A 24,008-nucleotide genomic window follows, 5' to 3' on the forward strand; every position below is an offset into this window, starting at 1 on the left:
AGTGAAATATGCATCTTTCTCGAGATGCTTTTTAAAAACCATCAGACTGAACTCCTTAGCTTTTGTTTTGGTAAACACCATGTGAGAATGATTCCTTGTTTCGAATGAGCTGTCAAACGCATACCGGAATGCATAACAAGCTGTTTTGAAAAAATACAGTAGCTCCCAGGTGAAGGAAATCTGCATTTCATTTTTTTTGCATGTTCACAGAGGCATTTAGGCTTGTATTGGGATTGTATTCCATTTGATATTAACTAGTGGCTTAGTATCACACAAGCTCCAAGCATCTGCCATATGTTATCTCCGAGCAAAACACTTTTAAAGCATTAATTGTTATTTCCGTTGTTAGTTTCCATTTTTTTTTTGTTCACAGCCTCTCTTGTGATTGAATGGTTTGTGCTAAGCATAAAGTAATTGTCCACACTTCTCGGTTCTTTCAGTGCTTGTATCGGTGGAACAGCGCAGAGATCAGTTGAAGCCCGTTCTGCCCGTTTGAACCCGTGGGCCGTGGGCTATCTTAACGGATGAGAAATATAGCTGCGATCCAGACTCAATGCAAGGATGTAATGACTTAAAGGACAATTAACACTTGACCTTTTACCCCTTGCTATAGAGATGGTTGTCTAAATGCATTAGGAGGACTGCGTGTGTTGGGGCACTTGGCGATGCAGTGTGCACTGTCTGACTTAATGAACTTCAGTGTGGTGTATTCACAGTCTCCTACAGAACACATATGTGCTCACATGTTTGATATGTGTGCACAGACACATGTGCACACAAGCAATGCATATCAACACAAGCACCAGCAGACCTACATAAACAATCACACACACACACACACACACACACACACACACACACACACGCACGAACGCACGCACACATATTCACACCCACACACACGCACAGAGAGAGAGAAAGAGAGAGAGAGAGAGCTCAGCTGTGTTTTTTTTCTCCCAAGAGTGCCTTAACTACTGAGATCCCCCTCTACTGGGGGTTGACACAATCATCCAGCTCACTGGATGTGTCCCTTCCCATTCTCCTATGAGAATTAACAATTTAGATCCCTGTGCTTCACTGGACAATCTGATTTGTCTGTTTGACCTAAACAGCCTTGAGCTAATTGCGCTCCCTATGCTAATATGTAGCATAAGGAATGGCCCAACATTGCTACGAAATTACATATGAGCTATTCATATTACAGTAAAATGTACTCAGGTTTATAATTCTATTCTGTTCTGTATTAAAATGCAATTTGCTAATACAATGACTAACAGTGCAGAAATGGCAAATATATTTCAGATGAGCAATAGCCCAAATAATGCACAACTGCATAATCTAAAAGGAATACTCCTGTTATTCATCAGCCCGGGCTGAGTGGAGACTACTCTGAGTGAGTGAGTGAGCAAGTGAATGAAGACTGTGTTGGAATTAAATTAGAAACTCTTGCAGCCTATTTTTAGCTGAAACCCAACAAACTGAGAAGCAGTCAAGCTTGCAGATGATATTTCTCTATAACACCAGCACTAAAGTGATTTCATCGGTGTAAAATACATTTGTAAGGAATATGTACCAGCCATTTCTTGCCATTACTGGCTTCAAACTCTTGATAATGTAATGACCCAGACAGAAAAATTGAGAATGTGTTATTGAATTGGAAGAGAGACTAATGTGAATTGCTTTGCATGGAGACCATCCCTTGTGACTTGGATGCCAAATTTAACTCTTTGTGTTTACTTACTGTAGCCAGGGACTACGCCCCCAATTGATTACATGGGCCGGCCCCATAATTTACATCACATGGCGTAAATCACTTCCTCATTTAGCCTAGGCCTTAAATCGCTATATGTAGCAGCATTTGGATGGTGCTGTGTTGCTCGGCTCTTTCGGAATATAATCCCCCCCCGGTCGCTGCAAGGAAGGTAAGCCAGGGTTTATTTTGGTGTCCAGCAGACGCTCGTATTAATGCCCCCTTAATTCACATTTATGCATTCACTCATTAGATTGCAGTTTTTGACGGTGAGCTCCCAGCGAACACTCGGCCACATTCCTCCCTTGTCCTAAGCCCCTCGGTCTGCTGATAAGGTGCGTTTTAATTCTTTGAATTTTGACTAGATGATTCAGTGTGTGTGTGCTAGTTTTAATATTATATTCTGGGAATGGTTAACAGGTGGGTTCTGCACTACGACTGGTCGAATTGGCACTCAGTTTAGCGTGGATGCAAGGTAATACCAGCATGTACTGTCATGGGTTGCATTGCGTATCTGTTGCTGTTCAAATGTAATGCTAATGCTACTCTGTTTGCCTTCAGGAAGAGCTACCTATTGCTGTTTTGCCTTGTATTTTATTTATGATTTCTACAATTTGTTTTGTTTACGTGTACTATATCTCGCACACAGACGCGGCTGTCTGGGCTGGCTGATTGTGGGTGATCTGTCTCGTTACGCCTGCATGTCCGTGTGCTTTGAGGGGGGGACGTTTGTGTCTGCGTCTCGGATCATTTTATTGTTTGTTTTGTTTGTGACCAACTGTGTTCGTCTCGTAGATACAATTAAGCTGCATCAGCATCACCCTTAGTGGCTGTATATCGCCACAGCTGGGGATCGGTCGGGCCCACTGGTGGTTGGGTACTCTTTGCTCCTCCTTATTGGTCACCTGCATGCTTAGTGTGTTTCCTTATAGCGTGTTTGTGTACACTCTTAACTGCGTGTTTGCACCACCCTTTGCTGTGAGTGTGGCTATCAGCGTGTGCGTGTGTGTGACTATTTTTGCACAGGTATATTGGTGTCTCTTCTGGGTGCTTTCCCTCCCTCCAGTGGCCCACCTGACATACTTTCCCAGCTGGTACAGTATTTCTTGTCCCTTTTTTACACAAGATACACGCATATTTATATTGGACTGTAAACTGTTGTGATTGTGCTTGATTGTAAACTACCTATTTAATGAACTAAATTTAGTGACATCTAAAAATACATATATATTTTACTAACTCTTTCCCTTCCAGCAGTTGATTTGCTTCCAAAAACATTAATAAAACTTTGCATGAACTTGAGAATTGGGTCTCTGCTCTCTCTGTCCATATAAGAACTTGTGTTTTAAGGTGTTATAATTGAGTAGGGTACATTTCCCAGTTTCCCTCTGGGTGGCGTAGTCGGGTTCCTTTGCGTGACTTTGGACTCTTATGGGCCCTGGTCACATTACTATCCGTAAATATTATCAGGGGGCACCCAATTGTCTTCTACTTGTGTCAAGACAAGACTTGGGTTGGTCAATTCATAATGCCCAACAGCACTGAAGCTAATTAGTATTGCAACAGTGCGTGCTTCAACCGCAGCCAAAACTTCATGCTATATGTAGCACTGAATAATGTATTAAAGTGTCTTTTCCACAGGACTAAAAATAGCCATTTTGACTGGCCGAAACACGCTGTCTGAGATCTCTTGAGATCTCTCCTATAAGCCCCTCAGATGCACAATACATCAGAGCAGGGCCGCGTTTGTGCATTGGGCAAAGGGGCTGCTGCCCCGAGCCCCGGCCACTAGGGGGCCCCGGCGCGGGACATTTAAAAAAGAAAACAAATGTCTTATCGTCACCTGTCTTTCCCCTTATCAATGCATGCTATCACAGACAACAATGGCTTCGCATGAGACAATTAGGAAATATGAAAGCGGAGCTCGAAAAAAGAGAGCGGCAGCCAGACGTTCTCAGTAAGGCGCGCCAAAACCACGGCCGAACCCAAGTACGCACTGTGCATATCAGGCTACTCGAGAGAGAATTGCCCCTGTGTGTGTGTGTGTGTTCACACCAAATATGCCTAGGCTACCATAACTTCCCAACTCTGCACAGTATTCCATTAACTGCATGACGGTAGGCTATTTACAATTTTCTATAAAGTAAGTTTGTAAACACGTTATCAAAATCAACTTAATGCAGAACTATGCACGTGCGCACTTTTTGTTTGAGCAGGAGAGCCTACATACGCATGCTACAGAAGTTGTCGACTAGCTTGCTGTTTTCTATTACTATCTATGCTGGTTATCAGCACACAATGTTATAAGCTAATTCATTAACTCGAGACTCATCATGGATATAACACGTTTTTTAAACAACGAAAACTGAAAGGATGGAGACAGCAAAGCGAGAGGAGTTATTTCAAATGGGCAAGCCGCAAGCACAAGATAGGCAAGATTATTGCGCTTGTCAAAATGGCTAGTATTACCGCTGTGTAAAGCCATACGTGAACGTAGCCTTCGCTAGAACAAAACTAAAGGTAGCCTTTATAGGGCTAAACAAAGTTGTCCAAATAAATAGGTCGTTGTTAGGCGTTGTTGTTGTAAAGATATTGCATGTGGATGTCATTAGCCTACTATGTAGACTACTTTTTAACTGACCAATGCAGGAACCTAACCGGGATAATATCAAAGCGTTGTGATAAGTCCACATCCACCCCTGTCCCTGACAACGTTACCGTCATCGGCTCCAACACCCCCCTTGTTTGTATTTGATGTGGCTGGGCTGTGTGCGTGCGCTAGACTGCGTGTTTCAATGTATTTGACGTCGTGGCTGGCTAGGGCTGTGTGTTAACAATGTATCATGATGTGGCTGTGTGCGTGCGCGCAAAACTCTAGGCTACAATGTTTCATGAGTTCAGAGTTCGGGAGTTGCACATTTTAGGCTGACCTGGGTACCACTGGCATTTTTTTCAAGCCTTAGTTTAAGTAATTCATTGATGGTAATAAAATAATATTTCATGGGTGATTTATTTTTTTTTGTGTGCATTGCCCCATGTTTGTAGGCTACTTGTTTTTTGTATGTTGGTACAATTGTATGTTGGTTAACTGTTCCACAATATAAATGCAAATTTCATTTTTACATTATCTGTCATAATTTAATTGCCTCTCTCTCTTTCTGTCGTATGTATATTGATAATAATAATAGTAATATATATTGAAAAAAGAATGTGTGTGTGTGGGGGGGCTCGGTGAGGCCTCTGCTCCGGGCCCCAGATGACCTTAACCTGGCCCTGCATCAGAGAAAGTGTGTGTTTGTGTGTGTGTGTGTCTGTGTGTGTGTGTGTGTGTCTGTGTCCTGAAAACATCAAGGTCATTGTTGTGCACCAGCAAATATTCACACTTCAAAACAACCTGACATGCAAAGTGGCCAAATAAAAGCCATGTTAAACCACATCATTTGAAGTAATGGTCTCTATGGTCCATTCCAAAGGCGCACCGCCTTCCTGCTTTAGATGAAAGGGTGGAGAAAAGGCGGAGGAGAGCCATTTTCCTGTCATGATTCAATCCTTTAGGAAGGCCTTTTTAGTTGAGCTGTCACTCTCATCAGCCTCTACTGTACGATGTGACCTACGCCTTCTCCAGGAACACGGATAGTGTTTTACAGTGCTCCTGCTGTGGGAGAGAGGGTTATATTTAACCTTGCTGCCACTCCAAACACCATCTCACTTTAATGATGCCTTGATTGGATGAGACGCTGTCAAGCCACGGTTTGGGGCCCAAGTGGGACACACACTGTGTGTGTGCCTGTGAGTGTGTGTGTGTGTGTGTGTGTGTGTGTGTTGTTGTGTGCGATTGAGCAACGGAAGTGTGGCTGCCGGAGAAAGTGGATAGTATCAAACAGTGAGCTCGATATCCAAAGTTGCAAATCCTTGTCGCTTTGGATAAAAGTGTCTGCTAAATCCCACTCCTTTCACTTTTACTTCGAGTGTGTGTGTGTATGTGTATGGTATGTGTGAGTTTCTTTAACCACTAAACGTCTTGTTTTGGATGTCATGGATGGAGCCCAGATAAGAAAATCAGTGGGGATGTGAGGAGTGCTTTCGTATTATGGTGAGTGTAGCTCAGCAGAGCGGGACAAATCTAATTGATTGAGTCTCCTTAAGTGGGGTGAGGGGTGGGGTTGGGTTGGGTGGGGGTGATTAACAGACAGCACAGGCTGATTGAAACGTGACCCTGCAGTTAATCCGTCAGTGTGAATGAAGAGTGTACAGCTTAGGCAAGCACACACCTGACACACACACACACACACACACAAACAAACTAACACACACACTTACACACAAACACACACGACAACACACATATACACACACGACAACACACATACACGTACACACACACACACATGCAAACACATCACAGTCAGCACAGACAACACATACACAAGCACGCATAAACCAGACACGCACATGCACAATTTATAGGTCTACAGACACAGACACATACACACACACTGAGCTAAAAAGTCGCTTTAACAACAGCACTAAACAAACCTCCTCTGATCCATTATGAAGGGAATTAATCCAACGTGCGGTTGGCAAAGGGTGCCCACCTTATATAACCGCCATCGGCCCTAATGCACTGGAAACGCTGAGTAGGCACAGACCACCAGAGGAGTAATTTGCCCAGGCCCAGGCTAATGATTGAGATGTGGCCTAGCGGTAGCCAGGCGAGATCGCTAATGTCTTTTCAGTGATCCTGCAGACTTTGAATACCAGATTAGGTAACACATCTCCAGAAGTACTTGAATGGGAATGTTTCGGGGAATGCTTCTTTCATACTAATCATTGTCTGGCTAATGGATAGTGAGATGAATCTCAAACAGTTTCGCAAAGACATTAAAGTGTAAACAACCTGAAAACTTCCCAATGGTAAAAGAGCAAAACGATTTAGAGTAGGATATTCTGCTTTTGTGGTCTATTAGTCTATAGGCTATTGTATGCAAGATTATTTAATATCTGATTTACTTTAGTGTGATGGAAAGCCTAAATTGGTATACTGTATTTTTTTTTAGAAACTAGCGAACAAGCTTGATATGCATATAATAATGAACATTAAAAATCAAGCACTAAGTCATTAAGTAATTATCCTCATAAGCCTTAAGAACACACATAAATACTGCAATGCATTTGTGGCAAGGAAATTACACATTAAACAGTTCTTGAAAGAAAAACCCGAGAAGACAGTATACAGTCAACCGACACAAAAAATGTTTAATACCCTCTCATAAGGGATAAGTGGTCCGAACTTTGATATACTAAATCAGGGGAGAAAGTGCCAACAGATTTTTAATGTAAAAACCTGACACCAGCATTGAAATGCCTTGTAAAAAGTCATATAACGTATGACTTAAGTATTTAGCACACATACACCGATAGTTTTAATATATTTATATATGTATTTGTCATCTTTTTTTTTAATCTAGGCCAGCCAGATACAATACCGATTAATATCATACAGTCACATCGGGAACAATACCTATTGATATCATACAGTCCAACCAACCTGAAATAGTCCTTTTGTTTGTTCTCCAATCATTTCTCTCTATGCTAACATTTGAAACCGGCATGTGGATAGATCTTGGTTTTCTTTACCGTTGATTCTTTGTTTTATTTTTTTTATTTATTCATTTTTTTTTGCAAGTCATTACATAGACTGGTGTGATACTGGTCCGTTGTATCTCGTGTCTTCTGTGCAAAAGTCTTGAAGTTACCCGACATATGGGAAACGTTTGTCTGGATGCTCGCTAATGCAGTGGTTATGTTTATGCTTCTTTGTTCTGTTCTGTTTGTCTTTTTTTCTCTCTTTCATTCGATGAGAGTGGGAAGGAGGGGGGAAAACAGCAGTCATATCCAGCCTTCACACACCTTGGCATCACATAGAAAACAAACAATCAACCAAACAAACAAACAAATAAAAAAAACAAAAAGGCTGGGTTGGTGGGGGGGGCAGAGTATGACCACAGCTAGCAGCATCCTCCATTGGTACTTCTCTTAGAATAAGGCACCACTGCAGAACATCATGGCCCTGGCCTCCTTCCTTCTCCCTCTCTCTACCTCTCTGTTTCGCTGTCTATCTTGCTCTCTCTCTCTCTCTCTCTCTCTCTCTCTCTTTCATGCTCTGAAACCAGGGCAGGAGGAGGCGGTCTGAAGCCAAAACTGTGCTATCTCAAGTGCTGCACCAGACAGAGTGTGTAGGACAGTACTGACACACGCGCATGAAAGAAAATGGCATTTGTATTCAGGTATGCATCTGTGGTTTTTCATGTGTGCAACTGACTAACTGTCTCTGTGTTTGTGTGTTTGTTTGTGTGTATATTTGTGTGTGTGTGTGTGTGTGTGTGTGTGTGTGTATCCATCCGTCTCTGCAATTGGATAAATGTTGTGTCTTTTTCTGACTGAACTTGTAAAAGCAGCACTGCTCCAAACTGTCCCCTCCTCAGACCGTGCTTTCGAGCATCCACTCGGTGCTGCTGAACGTGACTTTGCGGTTGGCCAGCGGTGACGAGTCCGCATTGAGCTGGTTGGACGACTTGTGCCTGCGCGTCCGGGCGCGCCGTGGGTAGCTGTGGCTCTGGAACAACGCGTAGTCCCCGTCGAAGGAGAAGCGGTGTCTCGTCCGTGCCAACTCGCCGGGCAGTAGCCCGATATTGGCCAGCGCGCCCTTCCGGCTGTCCTTGGACCCACCGCCACCACCACCAGCACCACCACAGCCGCTGCTGGGCCCAATCAGGCACAGCGACATGGTGGAGCCCGTCAGGCTGCTATCCGTGCCCGTGTCCTCCGAAAAGCCAGCGCTGGCACCATAGGACGCCTGGGCGTCAAGGCTGGCGCGGCGGGCCAGCGCGGCCACTGCCGCCTTGGCCGTCTTCTCCATGGCCGAGAGCGGAGGCAGCTCCACCTCCAGCACGGCCGACTCGCTACCGCCAGGCGTCGGCTCCAGCTGGCACTCGCTCTTCAGCCTCAGCACCAGCGCCTTGCAGTCCTTCGCCGCCGACACAGACGACGACTGGCGGTGCTGACCGTCCAGGCACCGGCTCTCCTCCGTCGGCGCCGCGTGCTGCTGCTTGGAGGCCGAGCGGCCCATGCGCCCGCCCTGCTGCTGGTTGCTCCCGTTGGTCTGCGAGTGGACGTTGCTGCTGCTGCTGCTGCCGCTGTCGCACGCCTTGGCCTTGGCGCCGTCTGGCCCGCCGTGAGCCTTGTAGCGGATCATGAGGATGATGATGAAGACGAGGACGGACGCCACGATGATGCCGCCGATGATGATGATCATGGTGCCACCCAGGAACTGGCTGTGGATGAAGCGGCACTGGCTGGCCTCGGCCGCCGTGTGGAACTGGACGCAGCCCACCACGCGCGTGGCCGTCAGCAGCGTGATGCCGTCGTCGTAGACTGCCAGCACGCACAGGTCATACTCCCGACCCGCCGCTAGATCATTGATCAAGAACGTCTTGCTAGTGGACGGGATCATCCTGGAGGGAGACAGGATGAAACAAGACAAACAAGTTCAGAGTGATCGATATGGAGCGGAGAAAACAGCCGCCTTTGTGCACTGGAGGCTCAGCCTGAATTCTCAAAAACGGAAGGAAAACAGAACTTGTGCACACAATAACTCAATAACTTATGGCAGGATTTAATATAAATAACAATAAAAGTTTTCCTAGGGGTGTTTTTTAATCCATTGATGTTAATCCCTTTAAATATGAGTTATATTAATGGTCTTCAAAATATGAATATTACATACACTGTAGAATTTAGCTCATGATTCATTGTTTATAAAGGTGATTTCCTCCTTATGAGTGTTTTATTTCTTGTAATACCATTTCAAAAACAAAACTCCTCCATTATGTGTCCTTCATGGCAAATCTAATACTGATTCGGTGATGATTATCAATACCCCCCTAATAGGCATGCCTGTTTAGCCGCAGGACAGTCTCCTCCAGAGATCTGCTGTGCGTTATTTTTCTGCCGTTTTTTTTTCTTTCCTTCATTACGACCTGAAGGAGAGTATTGATTTCCTGGCTCTCTGTGTAAATCCTCCGTCTCTGTTGCTATGCTAGAGAGGAGAAGTGGGATGTCAGCTGTTCATATTTAGCATACTCCACATGCATCAAGAGCCGCGGTGCAGGAGCAATCTTCACAAACGTTGACAAGAGAGGGTTGGCGGCATAAATATATTTCATTACGATCCATTTAATGTTAACCCTTGTGTTATCCTATAATCTTACCAACACTCTTTATCCTTGGGGTCAATTTGACCCCAGCTAAATAAACCCTCAGAAAATGATTATAATTAATATTGTTACCCAGTTTTTTTTGTGTCAGGTACTTAACAAGAGTGTAATAACTACCATCAAAAGCCCTACAAAACAATCCCTCCCCCCCCCCCTTTATGAACCTTGGAACCCTGGCTGGCAATATTGCCCATCCAGTGTCAGCAGCCCAAAGGCTTGCTGTTGCTTCCCCTTTTGACTTATACAGTCCTGCCAAAATGACTTATATGTAATATGTACTTGTGTATGTAATAATGATAATAACAATATGTTCTCATACTATTCAAATAATAATATCCATAATGTGTCAAATATTCATGTATCCTATGTTTCATACAGCTGGGGTCAAACTGACCCCAAGGAACATCAATGTACAAAATATTTGTACAGGACATTGAAAACAAATTATTGTACAAATTTCATGCTAACTCTGTTGTACCCTTCAATTGAGGAAAAGTCATGAAACATGAAGCAAAAAAACAACAGACTGAATGTTAGTTAGCTAGTTCATTTGTACACAATTCAGTTTGTCCAATTCAATGCTTCTCTGTATCTGTCCCTATAAGAGTTCTGCGATATTTAGAGTCTGCTAAACTGTGCAGAATGTAATGTAATTGTTGGATGCAAGATATATTTAGCTTTTTCATTATGAGCACTGGGACAACCAACATCCTCATCTTACAGACATTTACTGCAATGTCGATCCTAATCAGATAAATAGTCATTTTCCACATGCTGAGTAAACAGTGCGACATTTACTCAACATGTCATTATGTTTCTCAAACATGGCTGCCATTGCATGAAAGAGATGGTGGTTATTAAGCTCTGCTGTGTGGTTAATGTCAAAAGGAGGAGTTTCTTTCAATACTATCTCTCTTCTCTTCTCAATCTTTTTTTCAAAACAGAGAAACTACCTGTGGAGTAATGAAAAGAGATACCAAGCCCAAGGAATAATCCAAAGGTGAAATGTGACTGTGACTGTGGTATATACAAAAGATCTCAGTAATGTAATTATTCTCAATAATGCTGTGATTCAATTAAGTGTTCAGGGCTAACTAAAATGTTTGATCAAAGCTCTTTTATAAAACAGAGCAAATGTTTCCATTCCACATGGATTCCATTTTTAGATTAGTTAATGTTAGGTGTGTGTTTATTGTTTTAAAAATGAGATGTTCTGTCCCATCTAATTAATTGCTAAATTAATCTAATTAATGCTAAATGGTACGCCTTGATCATAATACATAAGTGCACAGGAGGCTATAAACCCATATAGGCTAGCAGCTAAAACTATGCTCTTAATTTGACCAGCAGTTGATTGTCTATGGTTGTTGTTCCAAGTTTTCACTCACAACCTGTTCTGTAGTACCTGCATGCTTTTCACTCACAACCTGCATTTGCCTGTAGTACATCCATGTTTTTCACTCACAACCTGCATTTGCCTGTAGTACCTCCATGTTTTTCACTCAAAACAAGCCCCTAGTAGTAGCCTGTAGTACCTCCATGCCCTCCACCTTAGGAACCATCACAATAAAGTTACATATTTACATCCTTATTAATAGCCTACTAATTAATTGGAGTCAATGTCAACTGTAGTCCAGCTCTGCCAGAGTGCCGAGATCAATAAGCTCAATGCATAACATGGGCAAACAATATACAGTACTTACACATCCTGACATTTGTGAAACCTGCTGCTCATATGGCCATGAATCATAATCAGCAAAATGGAGCAGCAAAAACTGCTCAGTGGTCCTTCAGAGTGGAGTGGAGGGTTGGATAGGAGTCATGAGAGACAGGTAGGAGTGACGATAAGCAAAGAGAGTTGCTACGGAGGGGGTGGAGGTGGTGGTGAGCAGGGGCGTCATGCAAGCCAAAATTCAGAGGGGGCACAATCAGGCAATTTTTTTTCATGTTATGTCATGTTAGAGGGGGGCCGGAGATTTCTCTCCCTGGAAATTTTGAAATTCTGGCTGCTAAACATACCATTTCAATGCAGTTTGGAAGGGACAGAAATGCCTTAACAGAGCAAGCAGCAACCCTCATCTATCTGAGAACTAAGATAAAGTATCTATTTTGTAAGTTAATGTAAAACACATAGGTTGGTGAACAAACTGTAAGCTCACATTCAGCTCATTAAAGTGTAAGCTCATTAAAGCATGTTTAGACACACATTTACACTTAGGCGTACTACACATGATTTTAAAAACATTGTCGTTGTTATGATTTGATTGATTTGCGACCTAAAAACAATCTTACATTAAAAAAGTTGCTGAGGTCTGACTTTGTGGTCCTCAGAAATTAAATTAGTTTAATCTTAATTCATGTGATGAAGGACTTTGAATGAAGTTTGACAGTTTTAAGTGCTGAGTAAGGTTAACACTAAATATCTGAATATTTTACTACTAGTAATATATGTTTCATTAACATTATGGCAAGCAATAGGCTGGGACTGCTCTTCAACTCATACAGAACAAATTATATAAAATAAGTATAGTGCTCTTGTGCAATGTATATGTGGGGAAAGTTGAGCATATGGGTAAGATGAGACAGTCCTTTTTTCTAAGAAACAGTAAACAAATGGTATCATGTGACAGCATTTTAAGGAAGAGGGAATAATTCTTTACAATATGTGGAAAGGTAGGCCTACAGCACATGGCAAATGTAGTAAATATGTGTAAAATATTTGTAAAAATATGATTTTTTGCTCTCCAATTGTATTGCATTCATGTCCAGAGTTAGGGTGAGAAAACGTGAATAGAACAACATTCAGATGCATTACACCTCAATTGGTGCACTATCAAACTATGAATGAATGTTACCGTAGCTTGTTGTAAGCATTTTCTTTTTAAATGGTGGTTGTGGGGTAAGATGTGCCATCAGGGATGTGGTCAGTTGAGCCAGCTAACTAGTACTTGTATTGCATCTATAACATTTTTATGTTTGCCTTGATTTTGTGACCTCATTCTATATGGTTCCTCAGTGTTACTAAGGGCTAAAGAGACTGGGTAGCAGAGTATAGTTGTTAAACTGAATTAAATGGGCAAATTCAGGTGACACATTTTAATAGGCCTAAACCTGTCTTGGCACGTTTTTAGTTGAATGTATTTGACAAATACTAAGTTAAATGTTGGTGTTTCTTACTGTTTGAAGAAATTAAATTATTGTTTGATTTTTGTTTGGTGTGAAGGTTACAAAACAAAACCTCTTTGACACATTAGAATAATGAAGAATGTAAAAAATGGCTCCTCTTACCCCATTCTCCCCTACTGATGGGCAATATAATGAAAGTGCAGTTTGTGTAATTATGACATGTAGCCTACAAAATGTTCCATTCCTCCATATGAACATTTCAGAGTCTTTCAGAGTGCCTATTCAATAAAATGTAATTTTTAAGATAAGATAGAGGGTGCTTTTTCATAAGGTTTCCATTTATACAATTATTGTACTTTCATTAAACAAACTAGAAATGCAATTCAAGCAGAATTACAATAGTGGATGGAAAGCTGCTGGCTTAATGTTGGTGAGGAGGTTCCTGGAAAAAAAAACTAGCTTAAATTTAACGTCCTCTAGACATAGGCCTACAGTAGTTCATTCAGCATGATGCGAGCTTCTGGGTACTCAGATTAAGGCCTAGCAGCTATGAGTATGTTGCTAACCAATAGCAGCTATGAGTTTGTTGCTAATCGATTACAGGTAGCATCAGCTTGCTTGCTTACTTGATTAACTAGCCGAGTCATTTTAAATGGAAACTTGGCAGGATTTCCCCCTCTGCTGGAGAAATTGTGCATTATGCTATTTCAAACTGTGGGAAAAGGTAACGATAAAGCACATGGATTTGTTTACAAGCTAGCTTAACGGTTAGCATAAGTTTGGCAGAACTATGTGGATGTTACAAGGTAAGAAACACGATTTAAAACGAGTTTCTTGTTTCTCACTTCTCTTTCCGGGACGGTAGTCTCAATGTGGCAAGGTTGGTTTTCTGCCTGGGGACGCTAGGCACAGCGGGGAAAGTCACCATTTTCACCGGAACAGGTCATTTAACCATCCAAATGATTTCTAAACGGGTTTATTACGTTGAAATAGTTGCCAAGTTCCCCTTTAAACAGACTTCACACACTCCATAGACGTAGCAGCTACGAGTATGTTGCTAACCAATAGCAGCTACGAGTTTGTTGCTAATCGATGACAGGTAACGCCAATTTGCTTGCTTACTTGATTAACTAGCCAAGTCGTTTTAAACAGACTTTACACACTCCATTTGAATAAAAAACACAAATTAATTGTAACTTACATTGGGTTTGGTAGGAAAACGTCCGTTTCGTCGCAGTTTGTTGGACGAAGCAGACACCAAGAACTTAAACTTTCTTGAAGAGAATTGAGATATGCTTGAAAGCAGTGTGGTCGAAAGTGATTAATTACAGGATGTGTAGTCTAGTTTAGGGAGCGTCCGCACCTGATTACTTTACGACCCTTCTAAATGAGCCCCATTTGTGATGTCATAGAAAATAAATTGTTTAACATTTTTAATCCCCTATTCCTCAAAAATGTTGTCAGCTCCAGTGTTAAGTCCCATAGACCTATTCTTAAAAAAAATATTGTGAAGCCAAATCAGTGAAGTTATCCACCAAAAATATTGTATATTGTAATGTATACAGTATTAATCTACTAACTGTGAAAATGTCAGGCCCTATTTTGCCACCTTTAAAAAAAAATCGAAATTGCTCCTTTTGTTTCATAAACGGACTACAGTAGGCTACAAAAGAAGTCACGTGACTTTACCCTTCTACTTACTCACAGTAGCAGGCTTTGTTTATTAGCCTGGTTAGCATTGACACTTACAGTAACACTTACTGCCAGCTCTTCATGTGAGTAGGAGCACCACACAAGTTATCCTGACAGAAAGGTAATCACCACACGGTTTACATCGTGCTCTGTTATTACAAAAATACGCTAAGCCAGTCAAGCAAATTGCCATTTTGATCAGTTAGAGATTAAGCTCCCAAGCCGGTAACGTCACATGCAACTGTAGTTCATCATAAAGCATGACCACTAGAAGCAATAGAGGTGACCCCAGTGCATAGCATATGGAAGGCATTCAATTAAGTTCCCAATGTGCACCAAGATATATTTTTCTAAAAAAAAATCCCATCCACTCCGCTAGACTCTAGGAACGCAACCAGTAGGTTGCGATGAGATTGCTTTTCCTCCCAATAATAATGATAAGAAGACGAATATGAAAGCCAGGACATTTCAAGATAGTGGATTCCATTCACTATAATTACCCATTAATGGGTATTTCTCTCTCGATTCATCTGTTTTTTTGCCATTTCACATCAAGCAATTTGAATATGATGCATTTTGTCTCACACTGAATGTGAAGTACTTTTCAGCTTTTCACATTCTGATCTCTGCACAGCAGGGGATGTTTTTAAGATTCCCATCTTTCTTGCACACACTCATCTGTAATGGGGCTGCAATGTTTCACCCACACTTTAGAATTCTCTGCTTACGCCCCTGCCAATTCCCACACCCCACAGAGTGTCACCAGCAGCAGCATCTGTGACATGAAGATGTTCATGTAAGCTAACTGATAGGCTACTTGTGCCTCTATTGGACACCAACCTGTAAAATGTAAAAAGCCTCTCTGACATAGTCTCAGGGTATTGTTGCATGGTGTTTTGTAGTTACTTCCTAACTAAGGTTTATTGGTCCATTCAACCAACAATGTCAAAAGTGACAGTATTTTTTGGTAGCTCTTGTTTTGGCACATCCTTGATTCAGTTGTGTTGCATTTTATTAATCAGCCATAATGATTTTCCTCCTGACTGGTTGGACTCCATCGAACAGCCACAGCCATGCCGGATGTGAAAAGACCTGGTCAGTTTTAGCCAAATGAGCAGAGCACAAACCAATCAAGACTCCCAGATGAAGAACCTCTGTGTTTGTCAGAGTGACAGATTTCTGTGGCGTGATGAGTGCCAGGAAAGCTTTAATAGGCTGAAGCTCTTGGGAAGACTCACACAAACACATTTGGTTTGGACAATTTCCTGTTCTAACTGTGGGCATAGCACAGCAATGCATTATGGGTATAAAAAAGACACTTCATTTATGTTACAGCACGGAGATGAAGTTGAAAATCTCCAGAGCCAATCATAGTAATTAAGGATCTCCATTCCGAGGACAATTACATGAAATGTGAAAAGCGATGACAATGAGTGTGGGAGAAAATGTCCTGTGTATTTAATGAAGAGTAGCATACCTGTAGACCAGTGTGTCATCTGCTGTGCTGTTATACTGGATCTGATACATCCGTATGTTGGGGATGTGTCTCTCAGAAGGCCAGCGGATGACCGCAGACGAGGCGGTAACGTCGGCCACCACCACCCTGCGGTCCTGGCTCTTGGTGTCGTTGGACTTGGAGGAGGTGGTGATGTCGCGAAGGCGCGAGCCCTCCCTCAAGTGTCCCGTGTTGTTGACGAAGAGCGGTAGCGGGATCATGCTGATCTCCACGGCGGCTGTGGCCATGCCGGCTGCGTTGGATGCCACGCAGGTGAAGGCACCGTTGTCCTTGAGCGTGGTGATGAGGATCTCCAGCGTGCCGTTGTCGTGCACGATCGTGCGCGAGTTGTTGTGCACCAGCTTGCCGTCGGGGAAGCGCCAGTGGATGGCGGGGTCGGGGTCGCCCATGGCCTTGCACTTGAGCGCCACGCTCTGGCCCTCCATCACGTACGGGTTGGACACGGTGTGCCGCGTGTGATGAGCGGTGGATCGCAGGTGAACTCCTCCTCCTGGATGGACCAGAAGTACTTGTCCATCAGGTGCTCGGGCGAGGCGCACGTCTCCAGGTCATCCTCGCGGGTCAGCCGCCGCAGCCAGAGCAGCTCGCAGTTGCAGTGCAGCGGGTTGCCGCCGAAACTGACCGCCAGGCGCGTGGGGTTGGAGTTCTTGGGGTCAGACATGACCTGCGCGTTCTGGAAGAGGTTGTCCGGCGGAAGCTTATGCAGCCGGTTGGACGTCATGTCCAGTCGCACCAGCTTGGTCAGCATGGTGAAGGTGCCCGCCTCGATGTAGTCAATGAGGTTGTGGTCGAGCGAGAGCGTGTTGATGTTGGTCATGCGCCCGATGGCACTCCACGGGAGTGTGTGCAGGTTGTTGTACGACAGGTCCAGGTCCTCGATGGTGGACACAAACTCGTCGAAGGACGTTGCCGCCACAGTGTGGATCTGGTTGTTGCCCAAGATGAGGTGGCGGAGGTTGACCAGGCCCCTCAGGTGCTCGCTCTTGATGACGGTCAGCCGGTTGCCGTCCATGTGCAGGGCGCGGAGGGCACGGAGGCCCAAAAAGGCGTGCGGTGCGATTTGGCTGATGGTGTTGCGCGACAGCGTCAGGTGGACCAGGCTGGTCATGTTGGCAAAGTCCCTCCGCCGGATGACCGTGATGAAGTTGTCGGTCAGGCGCAGCTCCACCGTCTTACGGTCGATGCCTGGCGGCACAAACAGCAGCCCCGTCTTGGCACACAGAAGGGTGAGGGTCGGCGAGATGGTCTGGCATATGCAGCGACCTGGGCAGTTCTGCGCCTTCGCCAGCACTCCAAACACCAACACACACAAAACCAGCCGCTCCATAATGTATCAGCTTCCGGGTTCTGGAAAAGGAAAAAGACAATAGAAAAAACATTAAGGTACTGTTTGACTAATTTATGTCAGTACAACACAAACTGGATTTGATCAAAATGTGTCCAATTTCATCGGTTTTATCCCCTGTGCACGGCAATGAGACAGATTGTCACTTTTGTTGGGAGTTGAAAGATGGCTTTTTTCAAGATGGAGCAAACATTTATTTTTAGTGTGTGCTATCTTCAGAGACATACCTTTATTGCAGGGGTAATTTAACAGATGGTCAAAATCTCATTATTTCTTATTGCCATGTTGGACTCAAAAATTGATTTGATGCTTCATTCAATCAGAGAATTGGGACACAAAGATACAATACAATCCATTTGAAAACCAAACCGTGGGAATTCAATGCAGTGCTTGCTGACAAACGAGATTGTTTTCATCCACGCAGCATTTTTGTTGAGTTAAAGCTGCATGATGTCCATGCTTCCCCCATGTGCGGTCTGTATGCTAAGGGCAGGTGTAGATGACGCATACAAACACATAACCGTCAGATTAACATACACTGTAGGGTGATTTCAAATGGAATACAACTGAACGTTGATATCCAGCTATGGCAAGATACTTGTTTTGATTAGAAAATGACTGCCAATCCTATCAGTAAACATGGTGAACAAGGATGGTGAGGCCCAGTAGCACATTCAGGAAAGGCCTACAATTACATTCAGGAGAGGTGTGAATCTCACTCACAGCTCACAATCTCATAGTGATCTGTGAAAAGGAAGAGCACTTGACACAGTACTGAAACAAAAGATTGTTTCTTGACTGTATTGTATGATGAAGATGCAGACAGGCCTCGTGTTCACTCTCATGAAAGGATGAGACATGTTTAATGCATTTAGTAAAAACAGATCTGTGTTGTATTTCAATTTCCTGAGGCACTGGTATGGGGTCTATTCTGCAAGGCTCTTCAGTAGCTGGGAGAAATACTGCAGTAAGTGGGGCTCCTAAAAACTGTACTGTGGAATTAGATGTAAACCCTGGGATTGTTATTAATACAGTGGCAGCACTAATAGACAAAACAAGAAGAAAGATCACTGGGTTCCAAATCTATCAGAGTGTGATATGACTTCATGAGTCTCATGTGTTGAGGGCAATGACTGGACTCTATGATCCTCCATTTAGGCCATATTGATTTCTTTTTTGAAGGCTGCATATGTCTAGTCCTTGACAGGTACCGGAAGAAAACCTTGACTGTAATAACCTCAAATCCCACCGGACAGTGAACTCCACCGTCAGCCATAGTACACTTCTTTTCCAAGACTGCAGCATCCATCTTGGTGGCTGACACACTAAATCAGGCCTGTGTGTGTGTGTGTGTGTGTGTGTGTGTGTGTGTGTGTGTGAGAGAGAGAGAGAGAGAGAGAGAGAGAGAGAGAGAGAGAGAGAGAGAGAGAGATCCAGGCCTGTTTGGTTTACAAGGGAAAACACTTCACACGACTGCTCGCTAAAACTTCACTCTGTGATCTGTATTGGATGAAGTCTCTCTACGGGTGAAGAGATAAACAAACTGATGACATAAAAAGCTACACAATAGATGGATGGACACAGCCTGGCCGTAGATGGTCAGGACATTCCATCATCCTCTCAGTACACAACACACATGTGGTATGCATGTATGTTTTATTGTGGCGCATCACACATAATAAAGCAGTGTGTGTTGAAACAGAGAAGCTCATAAATTATGGGGCACAACCGCAACGTGAACCGTAAGACGCCTTGGGACGGAGGGGAGGCAAGCGCAGGAAGCCACTGAGGCATGAAGCTGCCTTCTCTGTGCAAGAGGGACGCGACCCCTACGGAACAGCTGATGGAAACATCACAGTGATTAGGATGATTAAGACCTCCGGGGACCAGAAGTGCAAAAAAGAAAAACACAAGCAAACGATAAAGAGGATGTGGGGTTTAGAGGTGGAGGCTAAAGAATTAAAAAAAAGTCGAGGAAGTTATGCAACCATGTGTGGTTGAGGGGTGAAGGGCAATAGTGTCTTATTACCATTAGGACTGACACTGTTATTATTCTTCCATGCAAATGTGTGTCAGTGTACAAGTTCACCAGAAGTGACAGTGATAGAGACAGGGAATGGCTGTACATCTCTGGCATCCTAAGGAGCATTGAAGTTCTCTTGCTGCTCTCGGTCTGTGTGCTGTGTCCTAGTCCCAGTTGCAAAATGGGAGGTGAAGAACCAGGAGAATTATACATCACAGAGCTCTTTAAGCACAGCAATACACACATTCTCAGATAAGAGCCAGATTTATATACAGCCACATTAGGAATATGGCATGTGCCATTCACTGTCTCTGAGGAATGTTGTCATCCATGTTTGATGTGAGAATCAGTATGGGTCATCCAATCACTAGGTCATCCAGTCATGTGACCTCTCTTGCACAGTCTTATATGTGTAGTGAATAAATGCATCAGTAACACCAGCAAGTCCCCCGCACCACACTTCTTCTGCAAGGTCCTGTCACACTACTGTCAAGTTGTTATGTGTATCCAGGCTATACTACACCTACAGTAAACCAACAGGCTATACTACACCTAAACCTACAGGCTATACTACACCTAAACCGACAATACTACACCTAAACCAATAGGCTATACTACACCTAAAACCATTTAATGTGGTCTTAATGTCATTTTGATATTATGCACTTATTCTAAGTCTAATTCTAATCTAAACTCTGGTCCAAACACTGGTCATAGAATAACAGAAAAAGTATTGTACTACAATTTAGTATATCAACTGTTATTCTCTATCATACTGTATATCATACAGTCTCCATTGAAAGGCAATGTGACATTAGTACTAAATCTCTGTATATACAGTAGACTATATATCACTTTTTAGCCTACCTGGGAAAAGTGGAACAATGTATTTGCTTTTACAACTAAACATATGTTAAAATGCGTATGGCCATATGGATTTTAGACGAGACAATAGATTTCAATCAATAACAATAATTCACTTTTGATATGATTTGCATATTATTTTCATGTTTTAAGTATTGCAGTGATTGTAAACTGGACTGTGCAAGTATTCACTGTGCTAACTAGGACACAAAATATATCCTCATAGGGCTATCTGTGTTCCAACATTTCCTGTTTTAAACCAGTGAGGATTCACTATTGATCTTCCTGGTTCTCCGGTGGTGGAAAAAAAGGAACTTTGTTTCCAAGGCAACTCTGCTCGAGAATTTAGGTCTTTGAATTATATTAAGACACTGTTAAGCTTCCAGAAGAATGAGGTCTCAATCTTGATAAAGATAAGGCAGATACTGAATATTAGAAAGCTGTTTTGCAATTTTTTTCTGTTGAAAAAGAAGAAGTGGTCTTGCTAAAGAGCTTTTCAAGAGCACATTTTTAAACCCGTAGGCGGATGTATTTATCTTTGACAAATGTCCTTCATTTGATTCCAATTATGGAGGAAAATGCGCGTGTCCTGCTTTCAGCAAACAGCAGCCTGTGAGGCAGGCTCAGTATAGTTTACCATTAATTCCAATTGTCCAATCAGCAATCTCCAAGAGTTATCAAAGCATAAAGTTTATTAGGCCACATACAGTTTATTGGGTCCCTTAGGTGATGTGTTGGTTTTCTGATGTCAGGTTTATCAATATGAGTAAGGAAAAAAAATTAGTGCAAGATAAGGTTTATCAATATGAAATTGCACTGTGAATATGCATGCAAACAATTCACTGCATATTCAGTTTCCACTTAAAAATATCAGCACTTGATTGCTTTGTCTGTATTAAAGCGAATGTAGTGCTATGATGCACAGTAGGCACCAGGCTCTGCTCTTGTTCTCTGCACTGTGCTCAACTACATTCATGTGCTACCACTGGACTGTGGCAGGAGCCCACACATGGCAATTTCAGAGCTCAGCCATTGTTGGGGAAAAGTGCTAGTTGCACCTGAGAGGTCAGTAGTATAATCACACAGCCAAGGTGTCCACTGTAATTGACAGGAAAGTCAGTCAAACAGCAGTGAACCTGGGATAAGAATCCTTATTTATATAGAGCCTTGTGTGGCCTGGGCAAAGGAAGAAAATGTCTACCTTTGTTTGCTGTGAGAAAATAAATATTTTTCTCCAATGGGAGGTTTTGTCTTTTTTGGTCACAGAAAAATGATCATGGATTTGCGATTCAAAGGTTGAAGCAATTTGTACAAACCGACAAAAACACTTTCATAACGTGCCATACCAATCTGTGAAATTATGGCTGAGCAAATAATAATAGAAAAAAGAGTTATATTTTTGAGCCAAAACTAATTATGCATGTGTCACAAGGGAAGGGATAGAGAGAGGGGGGGGGAAGAGCGAGAGATCATTCAAGGTCTCTTCCCCATGACCACTTCTTTGATTGGAGTATATTAGAGTAATCAATGTCATGCCAAGTTCTCATGTCAAATCTACCCAGAAATTCCCATTTGGGTCATGGGCTTTTAATTAAGTCTGTGTGTCTGTGAACAGAATCAATACCCTGCAATAATGTACAACTTTTTCATCTAGAGTTTATATAGGAGAGGATAATAAACATGATTATTAGAGACAGCATGCTAACGTGCCAGTATAGGCCCATCATGAGAGGGCTTACTCCTAGTTTGACACGGACAGTACAGGCATTTGTTATTATCACCACCCCACCACCACCACCAGGCTGGTGGGAGCCCATAGAGCCACTGTGTCTGTGTGTGTCCCTGGTGTGGGCGCGCTGTGCTGCATCACAGTGGACAAGTCAGGATTGTCCTGCTTAGTGCCGCCCTGGGGGCTGAGGCCTGGAATTGCCATCCTTGCTAACAAGCACAGTTACAGAGAGGAGGAGAGAGGGGGAGGCTACAGTATCATTCCACATGCATGTGCACAACCTTTTCCAACAAAACACAGATAGATAGATAGATAGATAGATAGATAGATAGATAGATAGATTTATTGATCCCCAGGGGAAATTCAAGTTCAAATTCAAACACATACAGCTGTTATAGAACTACAGAATCACAAACCACGTTCATAGGGTTTGCATGATGTGCAAATACTAGCATTCTGTTTCTATTCACATTAACACAGTTTCCCAACATTTTTAGAAACAGGGTTGTAGAATCCCTTCTATTGCTCAAAAGGCACTGCATCCTCCGAGCTAAATATAGTGAACTGACACCACTTCTAATGCTGATGTACTCAACAGGAGGAATCCAACAAACCTTGGCCTTTTTGACAACCTAATCTGCCTAAACATCCAGTGATCCCCAACATCACTGTTATACATGGTGGAGGCTCAGGAGGTATGAGGAGCCGTTCGAGATCAGCTCCTCCTGACCCTGTTGAAGTTGTGCACTGAACCTCAAATTGCCCCACATGTGCAGGTTAGCACCTTGCATGGCAGTTCTCCGCCATCAGTGTATGTATGAATGTGTGTGAGTATATGTGAGGCATGAAATTGTAAAGTGCTTTGAGTGCTTGGAGAAGTGGAAATGCATTTACCTTGCATTGCCCCAGCACACTGCAGCCTCTTCAGTATCATGCAGCTACTGTTTCTGGCCAATTTTGACAATTTTCTGGCCAATAATTCAAATTAATTATTTCTGTTAAGAGTGGCCATTTCTGTCTCTTAGGCTTGATCTGTGAGGCCTTCACAGCCGTGTGTCAAAAATGTGCAAATGCGGCTGGTGTCATTCTCACCTGTTACCTCCCTGATTGTATACATCATATCCAACAAGCATCAAACACTCGATAAGTAAGGCATTCATTCACACCACTGATATCCATTTTGCATGGTGGCAGTGTCACAGTATATAGCCATCTATCTATGGGTCTCTCATTGTGCCTTCTGAACAGTATATGATCCCAAGCAGAATAATTCAGGTCAGAGACTAAATTTTCCCAGAGACTAATGCCTATCAACATCTCACATACTGTAATGCTTTTTAACCTTTTCTCTATGAACGTTCCATGAACTGGTTTATAATCCATCTGAGGACCATAACAGTGTGTGTAAACACTACGACTCTTATCTTGATAAACATGGATGTGGCATTTACCTGAGACAAACACAGTGAAATTGTTTGACATCTCGCTGAGTCTATAGTTCTTGAATTCCTACATTTACAGCACCTAGTGCAACAGACTTTTAGTTGGCCGTTGGGTAACCTGAGCTGGTACTGAAAATCATAATGAGGTGCCTAAGGCTACAAAAGCCAAGGGTTTTTTTTCAGTACGTTGGGCTAGAAAATTATTTTCTCTGGTCGGGGGCAAAAAAACAAGTACTGGCCTGTCT

At 42.9% G+C, this 24,008-nt stretch overlaps 1 protein-coding gene and 1 long non-coding RNA gene across 2 annotated transcripts in view; one reads left to right on the forward strand and one right to left on the reverse strand.

The window, feature by feature from the left end:
• The first annotated feature begins 1,774 nt into the window (after window positions 1–1,774).
• Window positions 1,775–2,384, forward strand: LOC125308452. Its single transcript, XR_007195883.1, has 3 exons — window positions 1,775–1,922; window positions 2,004–2,085; window positions 2,171–2,384. It is a non-coding gene; the product is annotated as an uncharacterized LOC125308452 (long non-coding RNA).
• A 5,560-nt stretch (window positions 2,385–7,944) lies between these two features.
• Window positions 7,945–24,008, reverse strand: part of lrfn1 (leucine rich repeat and fibronectin type III domain containing 1) — a 121,591-nt gene continuing 105,527 nt past the window's right edge. Inside the window, 3 exon segments of the mRNA XM_048264981.1 lie at window positions 7,945–9,264; window positions 16,322–16,815; window positions 16,818–17,707. Of these exon segments, the coding sequence (XP_048120938.1) occupies window positions 8,232–9,264; window positions 16,322–16,815; window positions 16,818–17,687 (2,397 nt within the window). The 5' untranslated portion in view covers window positions 17,688–17,707 and the 3' untranslated portion in view covers window positions 7,945–8,231.

This window comes from Alosa alosa, chromosome 15 (genome assembly GCF_017589495.1).
Source record: "Alosa alosa isolate M-15738 ecotype Scorff River chromosome 15, AALO_Geno_1.1, whole genome shotgun sequence".
Lineage (NCBI taxonomy): Eukaryota > Metazoa > Chordata > Actinopteri > Clupeiformes > Clupeidae > Alosa > Alosa alosa.